Source organism: Leuciscus leuciscus, assembly GCF_965113295.1.
Source record: "Leuciscus leuciscus genome assembly, chromosome: 18".
NCBI classification, from domain to species: Eukaryota; Metazoa; Chordata; class Actinopteri; order Cypriniformes; family Leuciscidae; genus Leuciscus; species Leuciscus leuciscus.
The window spans coordinates 35,063,217-35,082,448 of NC_138742.1; the positions used below are offsets into that span (position 1 = coordinate 35,063,217).

The 19,232-nt window shown below is 43.2% G+C and overlaps 1 protein-coding gene and 1 long non-coding RNA gene across 2 annotated transcripts in view; one reads left to right on the forward strand and one right to left on the reverse strand.

Annotated features, from left to right (window-relative positions):
* The window catches only part of samhd1 (SAM domain and HD domain 1), a 48,255-nt gene extending 31,667 nt beyond the window's left edge, over positions 1-16,588 (forward strand). Inside the window, exons 10-16 of the mRNA XM_082146021.1 lie at positions 807-898; positions 990-1,105; positions 1,259-1,398; positions 7,401-7,490; positions 9,177-9,281; positions 10,216-10,353; positions 15,631-16,588. Of these exons, the coding sequence (XP_082002147.1) occupies positions 807-898; positions 990-1,105; positions 1,259-1,398; positions 7,401-7,490; positions 9,177-9,281; positions 10,216-10,353; positions 15,631-15,825 (876 nt within the window). The 3' untranslated portion in view covers positions 15,826-16,588. The remainder of the gene's footprint in view (positions 1-806; positions 899-989; positions 1,106-1,258; positions 1,399-7,400; positions 7,491-9,176; positions 9,282-10,215; positions 10,354-15,630) is intronic.
* The window catches only part of LOC309481229, a 38,554-nt gene continuing 22,963 nt past the window's right edge, over positions 3,642-19,232 (reverse strand). Inside the window, exon 2 of the long non-coding RNA XR_014199955.1 lies at positions 3,642-3,846. This is a non-coding gene — a long non-coding RNA (uncharacterized lncRNA). The remainder of the gene's footprint in view (positions 3,847-19,232) is intronic.

Consider the following 19,232-nt stretch of genomic DNA (forward strand, 5'->3'; position numbering starts at 1 on the left):
GTGTACCCCATAGAACCGGGCCTGATCGGGTCAGTCGCGCTTGTAACGACTGAGACAAGTCAGACACAAGTATTTTTTATAGTTTAACAAATGATATTTAAAACTCCCTCTTGGATCTATGGCCCCATCCCCCCAAACAGGGCAAGAAGGTCTTCTTTACCATGACCACGATCAGATAAGTTGGTTTTATGACTGTTAGCAATGTGGACCGGGCCTCTGGCACAAGACCCACAGAACAGACTCTCCTGCATTCATTTATCGATGAACTGATTAACATGAAAGTTTAACAACATTTAGTTAATAAAACTTGTGCACAATATGTATTTGGTTCTAATTCTCTGCTTGCAACAAAGTCCCTTTTACGATCTTGATCTTGTTAAGTGCTGTACATGCTAAGAAATAATAATTTTTTGGTGGCCATGAAAGATACGCTTTTCTTAGAATAAATGTATGATCAAAAGAGTTCATTGGAACTGATTAATTGATTGTAATATTAATTCAGCTACCTCAAGTTAATCCAATTAACTGACCCAAATAGTAATAATTAATCATAATTGATAATTATGAGTTATTATTAATATTTCCCCTTTGAGCTAACTTGTTACATGCTGGTGCTCCTAAATACGTCTTCACAGTCGCATGCAGTAATTTTCATTCGCTTTTGTGTAGTGAATACTTGACTGTGGTTTGAGATGCATCATGATCAGTCTGGGGCAGGTTTGAGGAAGTGTTCCCGGATCAGGCAGGATTTCAGCTAAGCAAAGAAACATTCTGATAGTTTTTTTAATTGTCTTTACTCTTCGCAGGAAGTTGGCAATCTCTACGACATGTTTCACACTCGCAACTGCCTCCATCGCCGGGCGTATCAACACAAAGTGGGCAACATCATCGAGATCATGTGTGTATTAGCATTGTTTAACAACACATCTTTCATTTTCCTGGCTTCCAGGTGGATTTCAGTGTTCTGTCATTGGCTGTTTTTGTGTCAGGATAACAGAGGCCTTTGTAAAGGCTGATCCTCACATCCAAATCCCGGGCTCTTCTGGCAGGACATTCACAATCTCCTCGGCTATAGAAGACATGGAGGCCTACAGCAAACTGACAGGTAGATGATGGGCCCGTGTCCCGCACACTGCTCATGCTAATCAAAGGGCATCCCGAACCAGACGTCAGCTCGGTCACGCTCATGAAAACATAATGCTGGATGAGTGATGAAATCAGGGTTGTTTGGTTATTCATGAAATGTGTTCGTTTGTAGATAATATCTTTGAACAGATTCTGTACTCATCTGCGCCGGAGCTGTCTGAGGCTCGAGCCATCCTGCACAACATCGTCTGTAGACGGCTGTACAAGTGTGTGGGTCAGACCACATCCGAGGCGCATGTGGACGTGTCACCGGTGAGTTCACAGCTTATGTAGCGTAGATGTGGACGGGGATGGACTGGGACTAAAAGTCCCCAGGGCCTCATCACACACATCATATTTAGTATAGTATACTATCATACGGTCATCAAACCCTGTAAACTTCCATTTCAAGGTTCACTTGATATTCAGAAGCCAACAAAGTAACTCAAATGGGCTGTTTTGGGGGCGTTAACCTTTAAATTACTTGTATAATGTGATGTTGACACTGACCGACCCATGAGTCGACCAGTGTCATGAACAAGTGTTTCTGCTTAGAAACTCATTGGTTCATTGGTTCATTAAATCACATGTTGGTCATTTGGATTGAGGATCAATGTCTTCACATCACGACCGGTTTCTTTTCACTCTAAGCCTGCTGTCATACATTGACTGTGTTTGGCATCTTCATCTGAATGTAAACAGCCAAGCTAAAACACATAAATGATGCCATACAAAAAACATTCTCATTGTGACATGTTAGTGCGTTGTAGTCGCGTCTAGGTGCAGGATACGGCCCGGATCCGGCTGAATACATCATTCGTTGTGGTCCTGTCTAGGCCATAGTAGACTGTAAAACATATGGACATAGTGTCTGTGCCGTCACCCGTAGTGTTTCTGAAGAGCGTTTTTTCACCAAAGTGGGCGGAGCCGACCGTCGCCATCTTGGCACGTCACTCCTGGATAACAGAAAATGGGCAAAGAGGCGGGATGTGGGTGGAGCTGAGCGGCCTGGCTGCTGAAACCACACCCCCTAGATAGAGGTGGGCGATATATCGTTTAGACGATAATATCCAAATTGTTGTCTGGACGATATGCAAAATTGGGATATCGAATATTTCATAATTTGTACAATCCGACCCCCAAAACATGAAAAGAGCTGAAAGAAGTTAAAGAGAAAACAAATAACGCACACAATAACCGTCTAAACAATTATATGTAGCGATTTTAAATACTAGGGCAGTACTATTCCCGGAAGCACCCTCCGAGTGGCCTGGCGCGGGACGTCAAAAACGCACATTCATAGGCTACGTAAATTCGAAATAGTGCGCGCAGAAGCACATGCGCAAAACCGTTTTGTTAAATGATATATTAATTATTTTTATTTGTATCATATGTCATTTTACAAAAGGACATTTTACAGACCTAGCTACGTTTTGCGCATGTGTCCCTGCACGCACTTTTTCAGTCACAAGTTCACAACACAGCAATCAGAGGAGGACGCGTTGAAAACTCTAATGCTCTTCCTTCATAACTCGTACTGAGAAGGTTTGAGTTGCAGAGGAATTTGTGATTCTTTCACCTGTTCAACCACATAAAAGTTTCGTAATTAGTAAGTCAGCGCTTTTTCTCTTGTTGTTCTTATGTGCTGAAGGGCCGTTGTGCCTTGGTGAAACGGTGTTTGTAGCCACGTGAAGAGCTCTTTTCCAAAACACCAAAAACCTAAAAAGCTGCCTCAAAGAACCAGCAAAAGTAATGATTATGAATATGTAAAATATTGCAATAAGACATTTTAATTGTTTATTAATTTGTGTGTCGGCTGCAAAGATGATGTTGACGATAGGCTATTGACTCGCGATCTTCGCAGTAAGCTAGCTAGTGAACGCAGGAGAAATGCACATTTATTAGGCTACATAGTTTTATTATGTTTTGGATGGTTTTGTTTAGAACCAGCTTTCTGTAAATATATTTCACATTTTTTAGGCATGTGAGGCGATCGTACGCCACGGTTCGGTTCAGGCTGATATAATCTCCAGTTCAAGCACCTTATGTTGTGCTAGCCTCCTGTATTTACTTTTTATGTATTTATGTTTTAAATCCAGGAAATTGGTAAAATTAAGAAACAATTAATACAAAACGAAATTCGTTTTAAAGAAAGGCTTTGTGCTTTCTGTTTTGAGGTCTCTGTGAAAGTTTGAAAGTCAGAGCGCTCGCGTCCATAATGGAGAACTGTCACGTAATATTGTTTTTTCCTCATAAATGCAAACACGAAAAATAAAAGACAAAATACTTTTTTTTTTTAAAAGACAAACTATCAATTTTTTGGGGGAAAATGATGGCTTTATAGCGTTTTGGGGAAAAAATGGATGGATTTATAGCGTTTTGAAAAGATTTTTTTTACTTTGAATTTATCATCAACAATATTGTTGTTTGATTTAATAATCACTGTTGCAAAAGGTGCCTAATTCCGTTTTTTTATTAATTTTTTTGTAAGTGGAAAAAGTAGGGGCTACCTCAGATTCTGTTCAGTTAGCTCCTTTATTGTTTTTTCTATAGCCTACAAAGGTCAAATGGTCAAATGCAGCAAGTCAAAAGTCCAACTTCTTTGCCAGTTTGCACACATTTCTTTGAAGGATGGCAAAAATATCGTCTGAATATCGATATCGAGATATTGGAAAAAAATATCGAGATATTCATTTTTGTCAATATCTCCCACCCCTACCCCTAGATCAATGTGTTAGTTTGCTCAGGCTAAGGAGCTAATGCTATATGCTACTGGCAGTACCGTCAAAGAACTTTGTACTGTCACAAGGGCTGCGCTGAAGTGACAGCTGACTTGATGATGTAAAGTCAATAGTTCAAGTTTGTTTTTGCCCTTTGAAATACTATAATAGTTAAAAGACATAGCTAAAAGTGTGTGTCGTGAAGCTGTATTATTCTGCCAGTTAAAAATGTATTATGCAGTAATATTGATCAGAGCGCGTGTGTGTGACAGTGATTCATGCACATACATGTCAGTCAGCGTCACATCGCACGTCTTTTCGTAGAAAGCTTTATTCATATTCAGTCCATTTTAAATTCTGATTTTGGCCTCCTCTCAAATGGGTCAAACCAAAGATATTACCTCAGAAGTTCAAGGATGTGCTTTTATTGCACCTTTTATTTTACACCTGCAGGATTTCATCTGACGGTACTTTTTATTTAGCACTAAAAAGTAATAAGCATATATAGTCCATCTGCTCAGTGAGAGCAACGGTACCGCAGAACGAGTGTAGCCTCTGTATCTATAGACGTTTTTAAATCTGAAAACTCCAAAAAGCAACGAAATTGTCAGACATACATGAGTGCATGTACACAGAGGAAAACACAGAGCTGGTTGTTCTGTCGAATCGATACTCGACAACGACGGAATCCAACGGCATGGACGAAGGAAATGTGTGTATTAAATTGTATGAAATAATCCCGAAAAAAGCTCAAACACGGCAGAGATGGCTAGTTCAGCGGCTGAAATTAGCTGAGGTGACTTGACAGCTAACAGACAGCAGACAAACGGCTAGCAGTGACAGCAGCCGCAATCCACCCGTCACTCAAGTGGCCACGCCCTTAATTATGAAGAACTTTAAGGCTGAATATAATTTAGACAGATGAGTTATTAAAAAAAAATCACCCCCTCACAGTCGTCATTAAGGGCAAAATTAGCTATATAGACCAAAACCACTTTTTGCACCAGGCTGTAAACATGTTTTTCTGCTGTGAAGTTGGGCATTTTAACATGGGAGAGATACAGATTTTGACCTCCTTTTGCATCCAGCCTCAAGCGGGCCGTCGATGAATTGCAGTTTAAGTCACTTCCGTGTCGGTTTCAAGAGAGAACGGGAGGTTGCCGCTCGGTCTATGCGCATGTCCTCCATCTGGTCTGGATACGGCTCGGATACGGCTGATTACAGTAAACCTTGGGATAAACAGAGAGACTAACATTAGCGTAGATGCCATTCTTCTTATGATGTAACGAGTACATCAAGTGTTATAGGAAGTGTTCCCGGTTCCGGCTGACAAAGTTTTTGCAGCCTAACAATCATTTAACTGGTTTGAATAACATAAATGTATAATGTTCTATGTGTATGTCAGGTTAAAGAGATGTGTTATTAGTCTAGATTAAAACTGACAGAGTGTGTCTGCTTCCCGGACAATGTTAGGAAGACTGTTCCAGAGTTTAGGTGCTAAATAGGAAAAGGGCACTTTAATATATGTAAATTTATTCTAAATTAAGCTTTGGTACCGAAATTGGTACCAAGAACCGTGGATTTTCACTGGTATTGGTACTGAATCCTGAAATTTTGGTACAGTGACAACACTAACATGAAGGACTATAATGCGTTAAGAGCTCGATCAAGTACTGCGGAGCTAAACCATTTAGTGTTGTGTAAGTAATCAGCAATATTTTAAAATGTACACAATGTTTAAAATGGAGCCAATGCAGTGTTGACAGAACAGGGGTAATATGGTCATACTTCCTGGTTCTAGTAAGAACTCAAACAACTGGTCCAAAACGCAGCAGCTAGTTTATTAAGCGTGCAGGGCAACCACCCATAATAGCATTACAATATAGCCTTGATGTCATGAACGCATTAACTAATTGTTCTGCATTTGTCAATGAGAGCATAATGGCGTAATTTAGATATATTTTTAAGATGAAAATTGCGGTTTTACAGATACTAGACACGTGACTTTCAAATGAAAGATTGGTATCAAAGAGCACACCCAGGTTCCTAACCGACGACGAAGGTTTGACAGAGCAGCCATCAAGTGTTAGACAGTATTCTAGGATATTACGTGAGGAAGTTTTTTGTCCAATAATTAGAAACAGGTTTTTTTTTATTTTTTTTTTTTATTTAGTAGTAGGAAATTACTAGTCATACAGTTTTTTTATATCAGCTATGCATTCCGTTAACTTTGTGAATTGGTAAGTTTCATTGGGGCGCGGAGAAATATAGAGCTGAGTATCATCAGCATAACAGTGAAAACTAATGCCATGCTTCCTAATGATATCTCCTAAGGGTAGCATGTTCAGAGTGAACAGCAGCGGTCCTAGTACTGAGCCTTGTGGTACGCCATACTGAACTTGTGATCGATAAGACATCTCTTCATTTACTGCTACAAACTGATAACGGTCAGATAAGTATGATTTAAACCATGCTAGTGCAATTCCACTTATGCCAACATAATTTTCAAGTCTATTCATAGTAGTCAATAGTATCAGTTGCAGCACTAAGATCGAGTAACACCAATAGAGAGATACAACCATGATCGGATAAGAGCTAACCATTTTTTAACTCTAATGAGAGCTGTCTCAGTACTATGGTACGGTCTAAATCCTGACTGGAAATCCTCTCGGATATCATTTCTTTCTAAAAAGGAGCATAGTTGTGAAGATACTGCCTTTTCTAGTATCTTTGACAGAAAAGACAGATTCGAGATTGGCCTGTAATTGACTAATTCTGTAGGATCAAGGTTTTTTTTAGTAAGAGGTATAATTATAGCCAGCTTTAAAGTTTACAGTACATATCCTAATGACAAAGATTAATTAATAATTTTAATTGATTAATTAATTAATTATTAATTAATTAGGTTTTTTTTAATAAGAGGTATAATTATAGCCAGCTTTAAAGTTTACAGTACATATCCTAATGACAAAGATTAATTAATAATTTTAAAGGGTTAGTTCAGCCAAAAATGAAAATTCTGTCAGTAATTACTCTCCCTTATGTCGTTCCAAACCCATAAGACCTTCGTTCATCTTCGGAACACAAATTATGATATTTTTTATGAAATCTGAGAGCTTTCTGTCCCTCCATTGACAGCAACGTCATTGCAACTTTCAAGGCTCAGAAAGGTAGTAAAAACATGGATAAAATAGTCCATGTAACTACAGTGATTCAACCTTAATATTATGAAGCGACGAGAATACTTTTTGACGCAAATGATGAGAGAATATTAAAATATCCTCATTGGTGTTTTGATGAACAAAAGTCTTATGGGTCTGGAATGACACAAGGGCAAGTAAATGATGACCGTTTCATTGTTTGGGTGAACTAACCCTTTAACTCTGTTTTAGGGTTTCATGACATTCATGACTTCTACAGGAGAAAGGTCCAGGGAAAATACTAATTTTGTCTCTACAAAATGGTTGTAGATCCAGTTAATAAAAAAAAAAGAGCAAAGTGTGAATTGTGTGCAGAGTGATTTGCTGATGTAATGATCACTGTGATCTCTTGCAGGACAAGCTGCTTGACTGGGCGAAGGAAGTAGCTCGATCCAAACCCAGTGGCACAGATGGCAACCTGATAGCTGAGGACTTTGTAGTTAGTGTATGTGGGAACATCTCATTGTTTTTCTCCTTTTGTTTGTGCATCTTTATCTAGTCCTGTGAGGTAACAAATAGTTTTAAAATGACAGTGTTAAAGGGGAAGGGAACGTTCTGTTTTAGTCTTACCTTTTAAGACATATTTAAAACCAGTTGAGAAGTGCATGCTTGTTCATGTCAATTTCTTTTGTTGTGAAATGGCCAACCAGTCAGTAACTATGCTGATTTAAGTCCTCGTGTCCTCTAGCGGTTGAGGTGTAAAACTTTGAGTTGCTTGCGGAGGGACATGTGATGGTCTGAGGCGTACCTGTGCTTACAGGCCTTCATTTTATCAGTCTAATGATGTAAAAACTGACAGCTCCTGACAGCTCAAACTATAAATCATTATTATAAGCTTAACATTGTAAATCTGGATAAGGAGACCAACAGGTACTGTGTACTGCAGATATAAGTACAACAAAGTAACACGTGTGTTTGATTATTTCATTTGGTTGTGGAATGGACTATGTTGGTTGTGCTCTGTTTTTAATTGTTCAGATATTAGTCTCTCTGGCCTCGTGTACACTGTCAGTGAAATGTGACCCAATTCTGATTTTTTTGCTCATGTGACACAGATCTGATGTGTTCTATCACAATGTAAACAGGAAAAATACGCATCCATTTGGATGTTTCTAAATCGGTTTCAGGCCTCGTTCATATGTGGAAATAAGTCAGATATAAATCAGATATGTGCCAATGCGACTGTCACGTAAACAGGCAGATCAGATTTTCGGAGGCATTAGGCAGCGTTTCCGCGGTTTAATGACGAGAGCAACCCCGACGCACGTCTGCAAAGGGACAGATGGCCCGACGAAACGTTGTGTCGTCGTAGGAGAGGAATGTGGACACACATTGACACAACATATCAAAGGTTGGCTTGCTCATCCTAACATTTCGGACCCACTGCTCCTAGTTAAAGCCCGTCACCATCTCATGAAAGTGCGTATCTATAGCACCAATTTTATTTCTCGTGCCATTTATGCCAAGAAATGGTTTTGCATGCATATGATACGCAGTTTTCGTGTGCATATACACTTTATGGCGTGTAATACGCACGCACTCCACACCCCTAATCCTACCCAAGGGGTTTACAGTGCGTATCATGCACGCAAAAATTATGTTTGGCGTATAAATGGCACGAGAATTAAAATTAGTGGTATAGATACGCACTTTCATGAGATCATGTTGTATGTTCCCACCAGTCCTGAGATCTCTCACACACAATAACTGAAGCATGCGCCGGCTGCAATGATGGCTCTTTTCGTCCTCCTCCGCCTCATAATCATGCTGGTGTTTGGCGAACTTCACATATATCGCAGAGCTAGCATCAAGCATATTTCGCGTTTATCCATCTGTGCAAGATAATTTAACCCTTTAAGCATGCGTTTCAGATTGTATGTCAAGTGTAAACACATGAATGGGATATGGGTCACAATTGAAAGAACGTGTAAACGGACGGAAAAATCGTATATAGGCAACAAACCAGAATTGGGCATCAAGACCTGCAGTGTAAACGAGGCCTCTGCTAATGTGCTTACAAAACCTGCATGTGTAATTAAACAAGAATCTGCTGTGTGCTGTTTAAAGAGAGTAGTACAGCATGCCTAACTGTACTAAAAGTGTTTGTCAACTATCCTCATTTGTTCTTCAGGTCATTCACATGGATTATGGAATGAAGGAGAAAAACCCCATCAACAATGTCCATTTTTACTGCAAGAACGATCCCAGCAAAGCCATCAAGATCCGCAAGAAACAGGTACGCAGACTCTTTTTCTCCAGATGTTTAAGAAGATTCCTCTTCCTCTTTAGTCCAGCTGAAGGGTGTGACGCCTGGCTGTAAGCTTATTTATACAGCACATGTCATACACTATGGCAACTCAAAGTGCCTTACACAGAAAGGACTTAAAATCATCACAAAATAAAAGCAAGGAAAATTAAAACAGTTATAAAAGGAATTGTAAAAAGATGATGCATAGATAAACTTCTTATCTGGCAAAACACCGGTGTATCATATTTTTCACAACTCCCCGTTTTACTGTGAGGTTTCCCCACGGTGATTACACTGTCTGGTGTTCTTTCGGTGCGCATAAGATATCTATTGGACGTCTCCGATGGACCCGATTTTTCCTTAAACTCGGACAGGAGATTAGGTACAACATAATCAGGTATAGTCACTACTAAATATGACAAAAACAATCAAATGACCAAACAAGTAGCATTTCAGTTACCAGTATTTGCTTGTCCTGTGATCAGCGACCCTACAGAGGACAAGCCGTTTGGAGAATGGAGTTTTCGGTAGTCAGTAGTGAAAGAAAATGAATGAAAGATTCAGCATATGCACATGGCTGAATAAATGCACAAAATCCAAAACTCAAGTGTGCGCAGGTGAAGTGAGCGGCAAAGTGCTTCAGCCGTGACTTACAACAGCGCTTCACGCAATCAGTGCAATAATGTCTGTGTGCAGAAGGCACCTCAGAAGAAAACACACACAACCTAAGATAGACCAACAAAACCCAAATAAAACATGCAGAGAGTCTGCACTAACTGATTTTAGTTTAGATATGGGGAATGTGATGCAGTTTTTCATTTGATGATGGTGTTACTAAACATAAATGTCTAAAGTTGATTATGAATTAATTTCCATGTTAATTTGAATGAGAACTGAGAGAGGTCTGTATTCCTGATGACAGGTGTCCAAACTCCTGCCGGAGCAGTTCGCTGAGCAGATGATCCGGGTTTTCTGTAAGAAGACGGATGACAAGAGTCTGGAAGCTGCTAAAAAGTACTTTGTGCAGTGGTGCATGGACAAGAACTTCACTAAACCGCAGGTAAGACTCCTGGCGGTCGGAGTGTGCAGGGTACCCGTCTGCATCTACAGCTTTCTGTCAATTCATTTAAGTTAAAAAAATTTTTTTTTTTGAATTGCACATTCAGTTCAGCTTGTTATTTTGAAATTCAACAGACAATTCATACTCAGTTTATGGACACGTTTATGTTGTTTTTTTATACATTTTATTTTTTAGGTTTAGTCAAATATTTGTTTGAGAATGAACATAAACCGCGTACACCAAAAGTAAATGGTGTTGGGTAATGGGTGAATGTGTGATTGTGTGGACTGATCCGCGAGGTGTCGGGTAACGGGTGAACGTGTGAACGTGTGTTTGTGTGGACTGATCCGCTAGGCGTCGGGTAACTGGTGAATGTGTGTTTGTGTGGACTGATCCTGTAGGCGTCGGGTAATGGGTGAATGTGTGTTTGTGTGGACTGATCCGCTAGGCGTCGGGTAATGGGTGAATGTGTGTTTGTGTGGACTGATCCGCTAGGCGTCGGGTAACGGGTGAATGTGTGTTTGTGTGGACTGATCCGCTAGGCGTCGGGTAACGGGTGAACGTGTGTTTGTATGGACTGATCCGCTAGGCGTCGGGTAATGGGTGAACGTGTGTTTGTGTGGACTGATCCTGTAGGCGTCGGGTAACGGGTGAACGTGTTTTTGTGTGGACTGATCCGCTAGGCGTCGGGTAACTGGTGAATGTGTGTTTGTGTGGACTGATCCTGTAGGCGTCGGGTAATGGGTGAATTTTGTGTTTGTGTGGACTGATCCGCTAGGCATTGGGTAACGGGTGAACGTGTGTTTGTGTGGACTGATCCGCTAGGCGTCGGGTAATGGGTGAATGTGTGTTTGTGTGGACTGATCCGCTAGGCGTCGGGTAACGGGTGAACGTGTGTTTGTGTGGACTGATCCTGTAGGCGTCAGGTAATGGGTGAACGTGTGTTTGTGTGGACTGATCCGCTAGGCGTCGGGTAACGGGTGAATGTGTGTTTGTGTGGACTGATCCGCTAGGCGTCGGGTAACTGGTGAACGTGTGTTTGTGTGGACTGATCCTGTAGGCGTTGGGTAATGGGTGAATGTGTGTTTGTGTGGACTGATCCGCTAGGCGTCGGGTAACTGGTGAACGTGTGTTTGTGTGGACTGATCCTGTAGGCGTTGGGTAACGGGTGAATGTGTGTTTGTGTGGACTGTTCCTGTAGGCGTCGGGTAATGGGTGAACGTGTGTTTGTGTGGACTGATCCGCTAGGCGTCGGGTAACTGGTGAACGTGTGTTTGTGTGGACTGATCCTGTAGGCGTTGGGTAACGGGTGAATGTGTGTTTGTGTGGACTGTACCGCTAGGCGTCGGGTAACGGGTGAACGTCTGTTTGTGTGGACTGATCCGCTAGGCGTCGGGTAACGGGTGAACGTGTGTTTGTGTGGACTGATCCTGTAGGCGTCGGGTAATGGGTGAACGTGTGTTTGTGTGGACTGATCCGCTAGGCGTCGGGTAACGGGTGAACGTGTGTTTGTGTGGACTGATCCGCTAGGCGTCGGGTAACGGGTGAACGTTTGTGTGGACTGATCCGCTAGGCTTCGTGGTAACTGGTGAACGTGTGTTTGTGTGGACTGATCCGCTAGGCGTCGGGTAACGGGTGAACGTGTGTTTGTGTGGACTGATCCGCTAGGCGTCGGGTAACGGGTGAATGTGTGTTTGTGTGGACTGATCCGCTAGGCGTCGGGTAATGGGTGAACGTGTGTTTGTGTGGACTGATCCGCTAGGCGTCGGGTAACGGGTGAATGTGTGTTTGTGTGGACTGATCCGCTAGGCGTCGGGTAACGGGTGAACGTGTGTTTGTGTGGACTGATCCTGTAGGCGTTGGGTAACGGGTGAATGTGTGTTTGTGTGGACTGATCTTGTAGGCGTCGGGTAATGGGTGAATGTGTGTTTGTGTGGACTGATCCTGTAGGCGTCGGGTAATGGGTGAACGTGTGTTTGTGTGGACTGATCCGCTAGGCGTCGGGTAATGGGTGAATGTGTGTTTGTGTGGACTGATCCTGTAGGCGTCGGGTAATGGGTGAATGTGTGTTTGTGTGGACTGATCCTGTAGGCGTCGGGTAATGGGTGAATTTGTGTTTGTGTGGACTGATCCGCTAGGCGTCGGGTAACGGGTGAACGTGTGTTTGTGTGGACTGATCCGCTAGGCGTCGGGTAACGGGTGAATGTGTGTTTGTGTGGACTGATCCGCTAGGCGTCGGGTAACGGGTGAACGTGTGTTTGTGTGGACTGATCCTGTAGGCGTCGGGTAACGGGTGAATGTGTGTTTGTGTGGACTGATCTTGTAGGCGTCGGGTAATGGGTGAATGTGTGTTTGTGTGGACTGATCCTGTAGGCGTCGGGTAATGGGTGAATGTGTGTTTGTGTGGACTGATCCGCTAGGCGTCGGGTAATGGGTGAATGTGTGTTTGTGTGGACTGATCCTGTAGGCGTCGGGTAATGGGTGAATGTGTGTTTGTGTGGACTGATCCTGTAGGCGTCAGGTAACGGGTGAATTTGTGTTTGTGTGGACTGATCCGCTAGGCGTCGGGTAACGGGTGAACGTGTGTTTGTGTGGACTGATCCGCTAGGCGTCGGGTAACTGGTGAACGTGTGTTTGTGTGGACTGATCCTGTAGGCGTCGGGTAATGGGTGAATGTGTGTTTGTGTGGACTGATCCTGTAGGCGTCGGGTAACTGGTGAACGTGTGTTTGTGTGGACTGATCCTGTAGGCGTCGGGTAATGGGTGAATGTGTGTTTGTGTGGACTGATCCTGTAGGCGTCGGGTAATGGGTGAATGTGTGTTTGTGTGGACTGATCCTGTAGGCGTCGGGTAATGGGTGAATGTGTGTTTGTGTGGACTGATCCTGTAGGCGTCGGGTAATGGGTGAATTTGTGTTTGTGTGGACTGATCCGCTAGGCGTCGGGTAACGGGTGAACGTGTGTTTGTGTGGACTGATCCGCTAGGCGTCGGGTAACTGGTGAACGTGTGTTTGTGTGGACTGATCCTGTAGGCGTCGGGTAATGGGTGAATGTGTGTTTGTGTGGACTGATCCGCTAGGCGTCGGGTAACGGGTGAACGTGTGTTTGTGTGGACTGATCCTGTAGGCGTTGGGTAACGGGTGAATGTGTGTTTGTTTGGACTGATCCTGTAGGCGTCGGGTAATGGGTGAACGTGTGTTTGTGTGGACTGATCCGCTAGGCGTCGGGTAACTGGTGAACGTGTGTTTGTGTGGACTGATCCTGTAGGCGTTGGGTAACGGGTGAATGTGTGTTTGTGTGGACTGATCCTGTAGGCGTTGGGTAATGGGTGAATGTGTGTTTGTGTGGACTGATCCGCTAGGCGTCGGGTAACTGGTGAACGTGTGTTTGTGTGGACTGATCCGCTAGGCGTCGGGTAATGGGTGAATGTGTGTTTGTGTGGACTGATCCGCTAGGCGTCGGGTAATGGGTGAATGTGTGTTTGTGTGGACTGATCCGCTAGGCGTCGGGTAACGGGTGAACGTGTGTTTGTGTGGACTGATCCGCTAGGCGTCGGGTAACGGGTGAATGTGTGTTTGTGTGGACTGATCCGCTAGGCGTCGGGTAACGGGTGAATGTGTGTTTGTGTGGACTGATCCTGTAGGCGTTGGGTAATGGGTGAATGTGTGTTTGTGTGGACTGATCCTGTAGGCGTTGGGTAACGGGTGAATGTGTGTTTGTGTGGACTGATCCTGTAGGCGTCGGGTAACGGGTGAATGTGTGTTTGTGTGGACTGATCCGCTAGGCGTCGGGTAACGGGTTAACGTGTGTTTGTGTGGACTGATCCTGTAGGCGTCGGGTAACGGGTGAACGTGTGTTTGTGTGGACTGATCCTGTAGGCGTCGGGTAACGGGTGAACGTGTGTTTGTGTGGACTGATCCTGTAGGCGTCAGGTAACGGGTGAACGTGTGTTTGTGTGGACTGATCCGCTAGGCGTCGGGTAATGGGTGAACGTGTGTTTGTGTGGACTGATCCTGTAGGCGTCGGGTAACGGGTGAATGTGTGTTTGTGTGGACTGATCCTGTAGGCGTCGGGTAACGGGTGAATGTGTGTTTGTGTGGACTGATCCTGTAGGCGTCGGGTAACGGGTGAACGTGTGTTTGTGTGGACTGATCCTGTAGGCGTCGGGTAACGGGTGAACGTGTGTTTGTGTGGACTGATCCTGTAGGCGTCAGGTAACGGGTGAACGTGTGTTTGTGTGGACTGATCCGCTAGGCGTCGGGTAATGGGTGAACGTGTGTTTGTGTGGACTGATCCTGTAGGCGTCGGGTAACGGGTGAATGTGTGTTTGTGTGGACTGATCCTGTAGGCGTCGGGTAACGGGTGAATGTGTGTTTGTGTGGACTGATCCTGTAGACGTCGGGTAACGGGTGAATGTGTGTTTGTGTGGACTGATCCTGTAGGCGTCGGGTAACGTGTGAACGTGTGTTTGTGTGGACTGATCCTGTAGGCATCGGGTAACGGGTGAACGTGTGTTTGTGTGGACTGATCCGCTAGGCGTCGGGTAATGGGTGAACGTGTGTTTGTGTGGACTGATCCGCTAGGCGTCGGGTAACGGGTGAACGTGTGTTTGTGTGGACTGATCCGCTAGGCGTCGGGTAATGGGTGAACGTGTGTTTGTGTGGACTGATCCTGTAGGCGTCGGGTAACGGGTGAACGTGTGTTTGTGTGGACTGATCCGCTAGGCGTCGGGTAACAGGTGAATGTGTGTTTGTGTGGACTGATCCGCTAGGCGTCGGGTAACAGGTGAATGTGTGTTTGTGTGGACTGATCCTGTAGGCGTCGGGTAATGGGTGAATGTGTGTTTGTGTGGACTGATCCGCTAGGCGTCGGGTAACGACTGAACGTGTGTTTGTGTGTACTGATCCTGTAGGCGTCGGGTAACGGGTGAACGTGTGTTTGTGTGGACTGATCCGCTAGGCGTCGGGTAATGGGTGAATGTGTGTTTGTGTGGACTGATCCTGTAGGCGTCGGGTAACGGGTGAATGTGTGTTTGTGTGGACTGATCCTGTAGGCGTTGGGTAACGAGTGAATGTGTGTTTGTGTGGACTGATCCTGTAGGCGTTGGGTAACGGGTGAATGTGTGTTTGTGTGGACTGATCCGCTAGGCGTCGGGTAATGGGTGAATGTGTGTTTGTGTGGACTGATCCTGTAGGCGTCGGGTAACGGGTGAATGTGTGTTTGTGTGGACTGATCCGCTAGGCGTCGGGTAACGGGTGAACGTGTGTTTGTGTCCCAGGATGGAGACGTAATCGCCCCAGAGCTCACGCCACTCAAGCGAGACTGGCACACACTGGAGCGGGACGACAGCGACAGCGAGGTCGATGACAACAGTGAAGGCATGCGTCCGGGAGTTAGAGATCAAACGCCCAAGAAGACTGGACGCAATGTAAAAGTGAACCTTTTTCAAGCTCAGGGAGAAAGCAAGCTCTGAAAAACTGTCCTTGGCTCTTAGGGATCTCAAACAGCCAAGCTTTCTTATTGAGGATAATTGTGGAGATCAGCAGATGCTCAGTCAATCATTCAAAGTGTTTTCAAACTTCATTTAAATGCTGTTTTCCTCTATTGAGTTTTATTTTCAGCTTTAATATCATGTTCTTTATGAGGGTTTTAATGCAGGTCACCCCTCTGACACCGAGACGCTTTATCATTCGCTCCAGAATGAACGATCATGTCTCTCTCCACTATCATGCTTTGATGCAGGGGGAAAGGTCAATGCTTTTTGGCATTCTTTTGTTAATTTTTATTTATTTAAAAAGTTTTATTAGGGACTCTCTGTTACTTGTTTATTTTGTTGAAGCCCTCAGCTCACACATGACTCTGCTCATTTTCATTACACCGGGTCTTTTCTCAAATGTGATGACAATGGATATTTTATACATCTATATTTGAGCAGAATGTTTTTTATTACTTGAAATACTTTGTGTAACAGTAGTGGAGGTTGCTGGTATGACCCTTTTGTTCTCAGTGATGTTCTTGGATCTTATTTCAAATGTTCTCATGTTATCAATACAGGGCTTTGCTGTAAATCAAAATCTCCATGATTGTGTTGTGCTTGGTTAAACTCGTTTAAGTCTGTTGAAATATTTCATCACAGCACAAGAAAGAGAGAGAGAAAGAGAGAGAGAAAGAAAGAGAGAAAGAAAGAGAGAAAGAAAGAGAGAAAGAAAGAGAGAAAGAAAGAGAGAAAGAAAGAAGTAACAATGCATGTTGTGCATGGAGATTTTTTCTGATGTAGTGTCAATCAATGCAAACTCATCAACATCTCAGGATTCCTGCACAGCATACAAATATAAGTGTGGTTTTCCAGCAAAAGGATTAAAAGGGCAATGCACAGAGAAGGTGATTATTCTCTAGCGGGCTGTGTGTGTCTGTAGTGTTCTATATTCATTTATGTTCATATGTTTATGCTTTACCTTTTTTGCTCATGTTTATGCTTTACTTTATGATGTGATTTGTCTGGTGGATGTACAGTACAGAAGAGAATAAGCTTGTGATTCACAAAGTAAAGGACCGAGTGAGATGAATAATGTGTCTGATTTTGCAGTAAAAGCTCTACACTGACATTCACTTCTGTAATTCCCCACTAATGGCTGTCTAGATTTGATCAAATATCTGATAGTTTTAAGAGGGTCACGACATAAAAATTCTGTATTTTGCAGGCAAGACAAGTAATTTAGCAATGTCAATTTGTAAAGAAAGACTACACGCCTGCACACATACATATATTTAAACACACATACATATATTTAAACGCGCATACCTATAGACTAAACACATAGTATGCATGTGCACACCGTCACAGATTCACGTTTTTGAGGTTTACACGGTGACGTTTTAAAAAAATTGGTGAAACTTGCACCTTGGAACCGATTTCAAAGTTTGCGTTCTCAAGCCACTAAACACTGATGTCGTGCAAATGAACGGCCAGAACACCGTTTTCTGTTAGAACGGTGTCGTGTTAGCGGCCTCTAAGTTAATAACTAATGATCGTTGTGACGGAAGTGAATCAATCAAAACTAACTTTAGCAGGACAATAACTTTATTCTAGAGCTGCTGTAAAGCCAAAACATTCTCTGTTACTTTAATTTCCTATTATCACTGTAAAGCTGCTTTAAAACAGTCTGTATTGTTAAAAGCACTATATAAAAGAAGGTGACTTGACAAAAGAATGAAATTTACTTGTTTTCATTTTTGACAGATAAAAAAAATTCTGTTTCAGTTTTGGACCTCAATTTATTCTCACTGTAAGAACGGATTATTATACATCTTGCTATCTACTACATCTGAAACATAGTCATTCAATACTGTGGTTTTAATGTATGACTCCTAACCAGAGAGTGGTCATAAAAAGAGTGTCCAAAGCTGAATCACTCGGGTCTTGGTGTTGGTCTTCGGCGGGTTGGGGCTGTTTTAGCAGAACGTGGAGACATGGACTCTACGAGAGCCTTGAACGTGTCCTGTGGTGCACCAAGACGTTCGCAGATCCTTCGAGTCCTGTAGAGTGTGAGGTGGAGCTGCTGTGGTTCGGATCTGTTGGTCCAGCACATTCCACAGATGTTTAGATGGATTGAGATCTGGGGAATTTGGAGGCCAGGGCAACACCTTGAACTCTTCATGATATTCCTCAAACCCTTCCTGAACAATGTGTGCAGTGTGCATCATTTTGCTGAGAGAGGGCACTTCCACCAGGGAACATGAAGGGCTGTACCTGGCCTACAACAATGTTAGGTAGGTGGCAGGCGTCAGATTTATGTCCACATGAATGGCTGAACCCAGGGTTTCCCAGCAGAACATTGTCCAGAGCATCACACTCCCTACACCAGCTCGCCGTCATCACTTCCGTCCACATGACCAGACTCATCGGACCAGGCATCCTTCTTGCAGTTCAGTTCTGGTGCCCATTGTAGACTCTTTCAATGGTGGACAGGGATCATAGGCACTGATTGATCTGTGGCTACGGACCGCTATACGCAGAAGAGGGATACAATGTGTTGATTACTTACAAAGCACTAAATGGTTTAGCTCCCCAGTACTTGAGCGAGCTCTTAACGCATTATAGTCCTTCACGTCTATTGCAATCTCAAAATTCTGGCCAGTTGATAATACCTAGAATATAAAAATCGACTGCTGGCGGTAGATCCTTTTTTCCTATTTAGCACCTAAACTTTGGAACAGTCTTCCTAGCATTGATCGAGAAGCAGACACACACTGTCAGTTAAAATCTAGACTAAAAACACATCTCTTTAACCTGGCATACACATAAGGGGTCACTCACTGACTGGTATTTGCCTCAAGAAACTGGCCACCATGATGAAACACCTTTTACCAGCAGAGAGTGATGTGCACATTGAAATCATCAAGTACAATGTGGATCCCTGTCTGTCCACTTACAAGGAGGGAGAAAATAGGGAGAAAATGTGGTGGACCCATGTGATGAAAACAGGGAGGTATCCAGCCTTCAACCAAGAGGTGAAAGCAGCACTCTCAATCTTCCACGGTCCTGGAGTGGAATCATCATCATGTACTTGATTAACAGTATAATTGACTCTAGTGTTGTCACGGTACCAAAATTTCAGTATTCGGTACCGATACCAGTGAAAATCCACGGTTCTCGGTACCAATTTCGGTACCAAAGCTTAATTTAGATTACATTTACATAATTATATTAAAGTGTATATCACAAAGATGGAAACTGTAGTATTAAAAACACTTTACAATAAGATTCCATTTGTTAGATAACATTAGATAAAATGACCTAACAAAAAAAAACAATAGTTATATACTGTCGCAATTATTCTCCTTTAGGGGTTAATTTAAAAATACATTTTTAAAATCAAA